The 12,420-nt window shown below is 39.7% G+C and overlaps 1 protein-coding gene across 7 annotated transcripts in view; it reads right to left on the reverse strand.

Moving 5' to 3' along the window:
• Positions 1-9,675: 9,675 nt before the first annotated feature.
• ARHGAP18 (Rho GTPase activating protein 18) overlaps positions 9,676-12,420 on the reverse strand; it is a 206,328-nt gene continuing 203,583 nt past the window's right edge. For all 7 annotated transcript variants that reach the window (XM_055535602.1, XM_055535605.1, XM_055535606.1 and 4 more), the window contains one exon: positions 9,676-11,236. In XM_055535602.1, the coding sequence (XP_055391577.1) occupies positions 11,145-11,236 (92 nt within the window). In that variant the 3' untranslated portion in view covers positions 9,676-11,144. The remainder of the gene's footprint in view (positions 11,237-12,420) is intronic.

Here is a 12,420-nt window from a genome sequence, read left to right on the forward strand (position 1 = left end):
GAATCAGACAGGACTTAGCAATTAAACAACAATTGGTCTCTATGAATCCATCTGGTTTACTTCTCTCAATTATTCGACATAGTTGACCATTCCCTCCTTACTAGACTAGCTGCATTCCCTGATGTCAATGACTCTCCCCCTCTGACACTACTACTATGGTTTGAATGCTCTTCCTTCAAGATCCTTTAAGTGGGAGACATACCCCAAAGCAGCCTTCTCTTGTCCCTCAGGGACTGTATATTCCTATGGTTTTACTCTCACCTTCGTGCACTGGTGTACTTTCTAAATGTACACCTTTTAAATGTGTTTAGACTCTTTACACACCTTAGCATTTCCTCATTTTCTCTCCCTTCCACACCCATAATACACACCTCTTTCTTGTCCCAACACCTTCATCCCAAATCAGTACTTACCTTGTTCTAGGACTCAATATAAAGCACCACCGTCTGCTCCTAAGGATCTTTTGGAGACCTCTCTCCTCCCCATCCAATGGAATCAGCAAGTCCTCTTGACCCCAACTCTGAACATCAATATAACCTATTCTCATCCACTGTCATTGCCATAGGGCTAACTCTGAATCTTATCCCTTCAAGCCTGGATCAATCTGTGGTATCCTAACTGAGCTTTCAGCTTATATACCCTTTTCTCTATGCCCCCCAGTATATGTTATCTACAAATAAAGTATTTAGTAGCATCCATTTCTGCCTCCCTCAAATCAGAGAGTCATTTTCTGAGACTACCTCCCCTAACACCAGCCTGTATTCTCGCTACCCACAAATCTAATCTCCTGTGGAAATGTATCGTATCCTATGATTAGTTTTTCAGTTCAGTTCAGTCACTCAGTCGTGTCCAACTCTTTGCGACCCCATGAATCGCAGCACGCCAGGCCTCCCTGTCCATCACCACTGTCCATCACCAACTCCCGGAGTTCACTTAGACTCATGTCCATCGAGTCAGTGATGCCATCCAGCCATCTCATCCTCTGTCGTCCCCTTCTCATCCTGCCCCCAATCCCTCCCAGCATCAGAGTCTTTTCCAATGAGTCAACTCTTCGCATCAGGTGGCCAAAGTACTGGAGTTCCAGGTTTAGCATCATTCCTTCCAAAGAAATCCCAGGGCTGATCTCCTTCAGAATGGACTGGTTGGATCTCCTTGCAGTCCAAGGGACTCTCAAGAGTCTTCTCCAACACCACAGTTTAAAAGCATCAATTCTTCAGCTCTCCACCTTCTTCACAGTCCAACTCTCACATCCATACATGACCACTGGAAAAACCATAGCCTTGACTAGATGGACCTTTGTTGGCAAAGTAATGTCTCTGCTTTTGAATATGCTATCTAGGTTGGTCATAACTTTCCTTCCAAGGAGTAAGTGTCTTCTAATTTCATGGCTGCAGTCACCATCTGCAGTGATTTTGGAGCCCCCAAAAATAGAGTCTGACACTGTTTCCCCATCTATTTCCCATGAAGTGGTGGGACCGGATGCCATGATCTTCTTTTTCTGAATGTTGAGCTTTAAGCCAACTTTTTCACTCTCCACTTTCACTTTCATCAAGAGGCTTTTGTGTTCCTCTTCACTTTCTCATAAGGGTGGTGTCATCTGCATATCTGAGGTTATTGATATTTCTCCCGGCAATCTCGATTCCAGCTTGTGTTTCTTCCAGTCCAGAGTTTCTCCTGATGTACTCTGCATAGAAGTTAAATAAGCAGGGTGACAATATACAGCCTTGATGTACTCCTTTTCCTATTTGGAACCAGTCTGTTGTTCCATGTCCAGTTCTAAATGTTGCTTCCTGACCTGCATACAGATTTCTCAAGAGGCAGGTCAGGTGGTCTGGTATTCCCATCTCTTTCAGAATTTTCCACAGTTTATTGTGATCCACACAGTCAAAGTCACCACAATAAAAACCATGGTGTGGTAAGAGCAAACACTAAAATGCTTGGAAAGCAAAGGAAAGAAGAAGAAAGAGAAACATAGTTACATTTCCTTATGAAGCTTTAAAGTATTCCTTATCATAATAACATCTTCATTGAATTCATAGTATGCTTTAAGGCATTATCTACTATGTCTAATTTCTTAATGATGAAGGGTGTGAATTCCTTCCCTCTCAATATGAAGACAAGAATGAGGATGAATGAAGCATGTTCATTCTTGAGAATGTGTCTCAAGATTCCTGGACAAAAGTGATACACAATCTCTCAATAGTTAATACTTCTCTTTCTCAGTAGAGTTCTTAGAAGAATTGCTGAATACAAACTGTGTGACACAAGCAATCAAAAGCAAGATGCACTGAGACTTCTCCCACAGAAATGAGTATTTTAAAGCCACAAGTAATGATGAAATCACTTCCCTTAAAAAAAAAAAAAAAAAAAAAAAAAAAAAAAACTTGTAACAAGGCTGCTGTCAGGTGAAAAACAACATTTTAACTGATTGTTCAGAATTGTGCCATTCTTCATAACTCTCCTTACGAAAGTCCCTTCCTGGGAAATTCCTTGTTCACTTTGGCCCTGGCTGGAGGAGATCATGACTTAGGCAGAGATAACATGAAAACTGTCATTTTGTAAAGGAGATGCAAAGAAGACAGAACTGAGCTGCCTCAGGGCAATGAGGGGTGAACATCAAGAGCAGTAAGGACAGCAGAGTGGGACTGCTTGTTTGAAAGCTTACCTGAGCTCCTTTGGTTAGGAAATCAAGACGTAAAATCTCAAGGTAAAAAGCCAGCTTGTGACAAAGCCAGAATGTCTTGGCTTTAGCGGGAAAGACCATAGAAGAAGCTTTTCTCGCAAACAACCTGGTTCTCTTACACAGTATGCAGGTAATGTGTAAAAAAGTCAATGGAACCTCTCAAAGACATCTTAAGTCTTAAGGAGTTAAAAAAAAAAAATTACATGGAGGGAAGTGGGTTCTAGTGTTTCACATGAAACCCTTTCTAGCAGATCCAAGTTATCCCATGCAATACTTTAGGCCAGAAGTGGAGAAAAACAGAAAAACAAAAAACAAGCAATAACAACAAAAGCACCCCCCCCCCCCCAAAAAAAGCCTAAATGCCAAATCCAGATTTTAAGATATGAGACTAACTGGAATGGAAAGAAAATTCTTATTGCTCTATTTATTAAATATGAAATTTGAGAAATCAAAGACTAGAAAAGTAAAGAGAATGTAGTGGGATCTCCATCTGCTAGACCAGTGATCGCCAACTGAAGATGCCAAGACCATCCTAGAGGTGAAAAAGGAACCAAGCATGGAAAATAATCAAATAAGAGTTTGCTTTCTTCCTGGGCCTCCTGGCCTGAGATGCAGGGAGAGAACTCTGTCCCTTACGTCAGTTTGTTTTTAAAGTTAAGCTGACCTCACCTGAAGTAAGGAAAAGATGTTCTGGAATTATTTCTGTGCTCTTTACAGTGCTCCATATGTCCTGAGGAAGAGTTACTGCTACTGATTTTTTTTTTTTTTTTTTTTTTTTGCCACACCACACCGCTGGCGAAAATCTTAGTTCCCAGACCAGAGATTGAAAGCATTGAGTCCTGTGCTTAGTTGCTCAGTCGTGTCTGACTGTTTGTAAGTCCCTGGGCTGTAGCCTGCCAGGCTCCCCTCTCCATGGGGATTCTACAGGCAAGAATACTGGAATGGGTTGCCATGCCCTCCTCCAGGGGATCTTCCCAAACCAGGAAGACCAACCACTAGGAATTCCCTAACCACTGAGAACCATCAGGGAATTCCCTCCTGCTCTCTTTTCAGTTTTCATTTCAGAGCTCAGTCATGTCTGACTCTTTGAGACCCCATGGACTGCAGCACGCCAGGCTTCCCTGTCCATCATCAACTCCCAGAGCTTACTCAAACTCATGTCCATCAAGTCAGTGATAACATCCAACCATCTCATCCTCTGTCATCCCCTTCTTTTCCCACCTTCAATCTTTCCCAGCATCAGGGTGTTTTCAAATGAGTCCGTTCTTCACATCAGGTGGCCAAAGTATTGGGAGTTTCAGCTTCAGCATCAGTCCTTCCAAAGAACATTCAGGACTGCTTTCCTTTAGGATGGACTGGTTGGATCTCCTTGCAGTCCAAGGGACTCTCAAGAGTCTTCTCCAACACCACAGTTCAAAAGCACCAATTTTTCAGTGCTCAGCTTTCTTCATAGTCCAACTCTCACATCCATACATGACTACTGGAAAAACCATCGCTTTGACTAAATGGACTTTGTTGGCAAAGTTGTCTCTGTTTTTTAATATGCTGTCTAGGTGGGTCATCACTTTTCTTCCAATGAGCAAGTGTCTTTTAATTTCATGGCTGAAGTCACCAACTACAGTGATTTTGGAGCCCCCCAAAAAAGAAAGCCTCTGTTTCCATTGTTTCCCCATCTATTTGCCATGAAATGATGGGACCAGAGGCCATGATCTTAGTTTTCTGAATGTTGAGTTTTAAGCCAACTTTTTCACTCTCCTCTTTCATCAACAGGCTCTTTAGTTCTTCTTCGCTTTCTGCCATAAGGGAGGTGTCATCTGCATATCTGAGGTTATTGGAATTTCTCCTGGCAATCTTGATTCCAGCTTGTGCTTCATCCAGCCCAGCATTTGCATGCTGTACTCTGCATATAAGTTAAATAAGCAGGGTGAAAATATACAGCCTTGATATACTCCTTTCCTGATTTGAAACCAGTCTGTTGTTCTAACTGTTGATTCTTGACCTGCAAACAGATTTCTCAAGAGGCAGGTCAGGTGGTCTGGTGTTCCCATATCTTTCAGAATTTTCCAGTTTGTTGTGGTCCACATAGTCAAAGGCTTTGGCATAGCCAATAAAGCAGATATTTTTCTGGGACTCTTGTGCTTTTTCGATGATCCAACAGATGTTGGCAATTTGATCTCTGGTTCCTCTGCCTTTTCCAAATCCAGCTTGAACATCTGGAAGTTCATGCTTCACATACTGTTGAAGCCTCGCTTGGAGAATTTTGAGAATTACTTCGCTAGTGTGTTAAATGAGTGCAATTGTATGGTAGTTTGAACATCTTCGGCATTGCCTTTCTTTAGGATTGGAATGAAAACTGACCTTTTCCAGTCCTGTGGCCACTGCTGGCATATTGAGTGCACCACTTTCACAGCATCATCTTTCAGGATATGAAATAGCTCAACTGGAATCCCATCACCTCCACTAGCTTCTGTTGTTTGCTCTTGCCATCTCCTATTTGACCACTTCCAATTTGCCTTGATTCATGGACCTAACATTCCAGGTTCCTATGCAATATTGCTCTTTACAGCATCAGACCTTGCTTCTATCACCAGTCACATCCACAACTAGCTGGTGTTTTTGCTTTGGCTCCATCCCTTCATTCTTTCCGGAGTTATTTCTCCACTGATCTCCAGTAGCATATTGGGCACCTACTGACCTGGGGAGTTCATCTTTCAGTGTCCTATCTTTTTGCTTTTTCATACTGTTCATGGGGTTCTCAAGGCAAGAATACTGAAGTGGTTTGCCATTCCCTTCTCTAGTGTACCACATTTTGTCAGAAGTCTCCACTATGACCCGTCCGTCTTGGGTGGCTCTACACAGCATGGCTCATATATTGAGTTCGACAAGGCTATGGTCCATGTGATCAGGCATGTCATAATCTCTTGATAATTCAATGGTTCCTTCTTTTCAGTCTTTTTCCTGGTTCCTTCTCCTTTTTCTCACCTCTAATGTTGGGTAGCTCCAAGGCTTACCTCTTGGTGATTTTGTCTACTATATGCACACTCATTCCCTTGGCAATCTCATGCAAGTTCATGGTTCAATCCCATTTACAAGCCAGTAACTCCAACCCAGACCTGTCTCCTGAACTTCAGCACAGGTAACTGCCTACTTGACATTGCCACTTGGATGTCCAAAAGGCACCTCACATTCAACACATCCACAATGGACTCCTGAATCCTTCTCCCTCCAAATGCCTGACTTCACCTTCCCTATTGATGCTGTTGGAAACTGCATTCTTCCTGCTGCTCACATCAAAAATACTGTGCTTATTCTTGACTGAAAATGCACTCTCTCATACTAGAAACACTTTAGGCTCTACCTACAAAAATACATACAGAATCTGATCACTTCTCATTCCACAGCTACTGCCCTCACTAACAGTGCCCTGATTCACTCTCAAAAATATTTTGATTTGAATGAATTATGGTCACCCTAATATAAGGCCCTCCAAGGTCTCACTCCCCAGCCTACCCCAGTGCTCTCTTCATTATTTTCAGGGGCTCTCATTACATTCCAGCCATGATGGCATCCTTGCTAATCTTTGGTGAATTAGGGACATTTCTGCCTTTGGACCTTTGTCCTGGTTATTCCCTGTCTGGAATGCTTTCTGCCAGATATCCGTGTGGCAAGTTCTTCACATCTTTTAAGTCTTTGCTCAGTTTTTAAACTTTCAGTGAGACCCCCTGTTTACTATTGGAATGAGCCTATTCTTCCATTAACTGTCATATTTACCCTGTTCTTCATTTTTCTGTCTCTATTATACTTACAACCTTTCAACATACTATAATTTTATTTATAATCACCCCTTTGATCAGCAGAGGACAGGTTCCAGGACTCTGGAAGATAGCCAAATTCATAAATGCTCAAGTATTATACATTATATAAAACAGTGCAGTATTTGCATATAACCTATGTATAGTCTCCCATATATTGAGTTGTCTCTACAACACATAATACCTTCTACAATGTAAATGCTATGTAAATATCAATAGCTGCCAGAGCATGGCAAATTTTCAAGTTTTGCTTTTTGAAACTTTCTAGATTCTTTTTTTTCCCAAATATTTTTGACCCACAGAACCTCTGGATTTGGAGGGCTGACTGTATTTATTAATTCATTTGTCTCCTTTCATTAGAATGGAAGCACCTCGAGAGGAGAGCTCTTCTCCCCACTGATGTACGTCAAGGGTAGACCCTGCCTGGCACATATATGTAGGTACTCAGTAAATACCTGAGTATTGTTGAATGAAGAAACAAGCACATATATACTAAAGACAGAGGTCATTATGTCCCTCTTTAGAATTTCCCGGTTCATTGTCTTCCTCTTATTACGATCCTTCCGCTTGAAACGACATTGACAAAACATTTAACTGTGGCTCAGAAACCACCCCACCCCTCCACTCAACAAGGATAAAAGCAGACTAACAGACTGAACATAAAAACCCTGGCACTAATCACTATTTACACTTTTCACAGTGATCCAAGAGATCTATGCTGTTCTTACCTAATTGTCTTGCACATACCTGGCACTGAGTCTTAACCTCTTACCATGAACTCAGGTTCACTTTCAAAACTTCACGTAGCTGAGGTGCAAAGGAATTCCTGACCAAGAGTGCCATCTACTGATCAATAGGTGAGAAATCAGGACAACGAGGTAAAAAGTACAATCCAGTCTAATTTGAAAAGTAGGAAAAGATAGGAATGAAAAATCCCATCAAGTCAGTAAAATAAATTGTTTTTCCTAAAGAGTGCTAGCCAGGAGTTTAGTCTGAATTCTATAGCAGGAGTAAGTAAATATTGTTCAATTGTAAAGAATCATAATAACCCTCTTCAGAGAAGAGGAAACATCTCCAAAATATTAACAGGGCAACTAGTTTTCTACAAATAACAGCAAATTTTCACCAGTAAATTAAGAGTTATATTTGAAATGCAAAGTAAATACATCTGTTGTTTTAATTTCCCCTCACATACAAATAAAAGCTAACCTAAGGAATTTTCTGTGGCGCAGTAGTTAAGAGTCTGCCTTCCAATGCAGGGGGTGTGGGTTCAACCCCTGGTTGGGCAGCTAAGATCCCACATGGCTTGGGGCCAAAAAACCAACACATAAAACAGAAGAAATATTGTAACAAATTCAAGAAAGACTTAAAAAAAAAAAAAGAAAACCTAATCTAACTTGAGATTTAAAATTCACTAGAAAAATATTACAGAAAAAGCATTTGAGATAATGCCAGAGCAGTTATATTTGAGGTTATACACTATACTTATTTTTTGGAGGGGGGAGGTCTTAGTTCCCTGGCCAGGGATTGAAACTGTGACCTCTGCACTGAAGTGCAAAGTCTTAACCACTAGACCACGAGGGAAGTCCCTGAGGCTATACATTATAAAGTTTCTCCTCTTTATAAGTGTAGATAGACATTTTCTTGGTTATTTAAATGCAGTATCGTTCAGTGTCAGTGAACACAGGTCATGAATTCTAAGAAGGGCTCAAAAAAAAAAATGGCATTTTCATGTTTATTTGCCAATAGCTGGTACTTCTTCATTATCAAAAGCCTCTTCTGTCTCCTGCCATGAGTAGTATTTGTGATGATGATTGGCTGACATACACTCTAGGAAGCCGTTTATTTAAATCATTTATTCACTCCTAACTTACATTCTAAGCACTTGATTTTGCTTTTATATTGTCTTCATTAAACAAAAATGTTAATAAACACTAAGAAATTAATATTTGTTGTTGGTGGTGTTCAGTTGCTAAGTCATATCTGACTCTTTTGTAACCTCATGGACTATATCATACCAGGCTCTGCTCCCTTGTCCGCCACTATCTCCTGGAATTTGCTAAAATTCATGTCCACTGAGTCAGTGAAGCTATCTAACTATCTCATTCTCTGCTACTCACTTCTCCTTTTGCCTTCAATCTCTCCCAGCATCAGGGTCTTTTCCAATGAATCAGCTCTTTGCATCAAGTAGCCAAAGTGTTGGAGCTTCAGCTTTCACATCAGCCCTTCCAATGAATATTCAGGGTTGATTTCCTTTAGGACTGACTGGTTTGATCTTGCAGTCCAATGGACCCTCAAGAGTCTCCTTCAGCACCACAGTTCAACAGCATCAATTCTGTGACACTCAGTCTTCTTATGGACCAACTTCCACATCCGTACATGATTACTGGAAAAACCATAGCTTTGATTGTAAGAATCTTTGTCAACAAAGTGATGTCTTTGCTTTTTAATATGCTGTATAGATTTACACTGTCAAAAATCAGAAAGAGAATAATACAATGTGTTTTGAAAAACCCTAAAGGTCCATCTAGTCAAGGCTATGGTTTTTCCAGTGGTCATGTTGGATGTGAGAGTTGGACTGTGAAGAAAGCTGAGTGCCGAAGAATTGATGCTTTTGAACTGTGGTGTTGGAGAAGACTCTTGAGAGTCCCTTGGACTGCAAGGAGATTCAATCAGTCCACCCTAAAAGAGATCAGTCCTGGGTGTTCATTGGAAGGACTGATACTGAAGCTGAAACTCCAATACTTTGGCCACCTCATGCGAAGAGTTGACTCATTGGAAAAGACCCTGATGCTGGGAGGGATTGCGGGCAGGAGGAGAAGGGGACGACAGAGGATGAGATGGCTGGATGGCATCACCAACTCAAGTGACATGAGTTTGAATGAACTCCGGGAGTTGGTGATGGACAGGGAGGCCTGGTGTGCTGTAATTCATGGGGTCCCAAAGAGTTGGACATGACTGAGCAACTGAACTGAACTGAAAGAATAGAAATTTCATAAGGAAAAACCTAAGGAAGGAAACAAGTTTATACCTTCCATGTCTCTTCCCACTTTAAAAACAACACAGGAGCAGTAAATAGGAGAAATAAAAGAGTAGAAGTGGCTTTTAACAAAAACAAGAATAGCCCATTATTATACTCATGAACACATCAGGTTAAATGTAATAAATTCCAAGAAAAGATAATTTAGAAAAATGTATTTAATTATAAAAAATTTTTTAAATAAAAAAGCAATGGCACAAATCATCACAAAGGTATTTAAGTGATCATATCCACAGGCTGCTCTTAATTAAAAGTTTCTGACTGTTCTCATTAGCAGCATTTTCCCCTCCTAATTAGAGTGACATCAAGAGCTTCTGAGAATGTGCAATGTTTCCTATCCTAAAGTCCTACTGAAAAGTATCATAAACACAGTTTGTGCAACATTCATGTACATTACTTTTATTCACTACACTCTAAACTCATAAAATATGAAACATTTCTCTCTCACTTCATTCCTCTTATTTACAGTATGGAGGCTCATCTCTTATTATAATATGGTTTGTGCACGAAAATTTCTGGGAATGGTCTTTCCACAGCATTTTAATAAATTTGCTCTGATTAAAATAAGTACACAAACAAAAGCTTGTTCATATGATGGTGTCATACTCAGAAGAATAATTCTTCCTGCGACTCATTTATAAGTAAAAAAAAAAAAAAAAAAAAAAAAGATCCCTCTTTCAGCAGAATACATTCTCAACGACTGGATCACACTATTGCACGTATTTGTACTGCTAATATGACAACAGGTAAAGCCAGTTACAGTATTTGTACTGCTAATACGACAATAGGTAAAGCCAGCTATATGACTTTTTAAATTTCATTTAGGAGACTACAGCATACACGAAGTGATCTTCCACTCTTTCATTATCCATAATCCAGTTATTCCACATGGATATATTTTATTTATTCTGAATACGTAAGTCTTAAACAGTGCAGTAAGAATTGGCAGTTTCTGACAGTTCTGTTTTCTTGATAGTGGATATAGTTCTGAGCACATACGTGAGCTGAACTGAAAAAAAATGCAAGTCTCTTGGTGTGATACAGCAGTAAGAAGTGGGAGGCCACTGTCTGAACAAGTGACTCAAAGAGATGAATATTAATGTACGACAGAGACAGAAATATTGCTGAACTCAGTCTGTTTCCAGAGGTACTATCTTCACATCTTGCCATACCTGATCCTGGTTACCTTTCCGGATGCAAAACAAACCCATCTGGGGGAAGGCAGGTGTCAGGAGGAGAGAAAGGCGAAAATGCACATTATTACTGTATACATCATTTTAGAACAGAAAAAGAGGGGGAAGAGAGGATATTTTCATATTAAAAAGGGATGTCGCATCTGGACACATTCCACGGAGTGGATGAAAATAGCCTACAAGCTAATTTAGCTCCTTTCTTCCCACTCCAGAGATGTTTTCTAATATGAATAATAACAATTAACATAATCTGGCAGCAGCACAAATCTAGAACTTTTTAAGGCTCAGTGTGTCACTATTCAAGAATAGGGTATATGTGAATAATAAGAGTCCCACCATTTATTTTATTTACACTCTTGACCCAGCAAGTATGATTAAGGGAGTCCTTATGGCTGGCTATCTTCAGCATAAATCTTCTATGATGGCTTTGACTTTATAACCCACTCAGCATTGGGGTTGAGTTGATATAAGTCCTTCATGTAAGTGTCGTCATCGAGGCAGCGTTCCCCTAGGAAAGAGATGTTACATCAGTGTGATACAGTGACTCGGGAGATAGAGAGGCAATTTTAAATTTAAGCCTCGTGGTTTAACTCTGGAGTCTTACACTTTGAAATAGTTATCATTTTTTCCCACCTCCCATAATATTATAAGGCTTGGGCCAATAATGGAAAAATTAATTGAGTAGTCCTCCAAATGCACAGGTTTTCAAATGAAGTTAGGAAGTTGAAAATACTGTCTGTGATGGGCTTTTAAATGGTTCCTTAAAAGTTTATTTGCCTTTATTAAGTAAGAAACCATGCTTAATTCCCAATATCTAATAGCAAAATGCACAATCAAATAAATATACTAATACTTGATTAACAGAGTTAACAATCCAGATTTCTAGTGGAATTGTGACTTATTTAAATTTTTGAAGGAAACTTGATATTCTTAAATTCAAGTTTCAATATTTACTAAAATTTTTTAAGTCCTAGAAAAGAATTCTACAAAACTTATCTTAAGGTATTTTCAATGACTATTTTGAATTTATTTGCTGACAATTTTACTCTTACCATTTTAAGGATCAAAAAAAAGAAGGAAGGTTTACTTTAAATTTTAATAAGAAGATGAGTACAACCCATTGATAGTTATAAGTGGGCAAATAAAATATGAGACATGGTCAAAACTAATCCATTTATCCTATTTCTATTTTATAAGGTACCAATGTGTGTAGGTATACATATGTGTATTATGTAGCAGGCAATCAACAATGGCAAAATAACTTCAACTTTCACTAAAAAATACCCAATACTATACCATAATAAAAGTATCAACTTGGTCTTAAATATGCTCACTCCCTTTATTAAGATGTGCTTTCAGCATATAAAAGGGCTTCTCTCATAGCTCAGTTGGTAAAGAACCTGCCTGCAATGCAGGAGACTTGGGTTCGATTTCTGGGTCAGGAAGATCCCCTGGAGAAGGAAATGGTAACCCACTCCAGTATTCTCGCCTGGAGAATCCCATGGAGAGAGGAGCTTGGTGGGCTCCAGTCCATGGGGTCACAAGAGTCGGACACGACTGAGTGACTTTCACTACCACTACCTATCAGCATATAAAAAAGAAAGAGGTTTTGAAAAAATTCATTAACCATTTTAGAAGTTATTTCCATTTTAGGGAACTTGCCTTTGGCTCAAGGTCCACATAGAAGGAGCT

Source organism: Bubalus kerabau, chromosome 9 (genome assembly GCF_029407905.1).
Source record: "Bubalus kerabau isolate K-KA32 ecotype Philippines breed swamp buffalo chromosome 9, PCC_UOA_SB_1v2, whole genome shotgun sequence".
Classification (NCBI taxonomy): domain Eukaryota; kingdom Metazoa; phylum Chordata; class Mammalia; order Artiodactyla; family Bovidae; genus Bubalus; species Bubalus kerabau.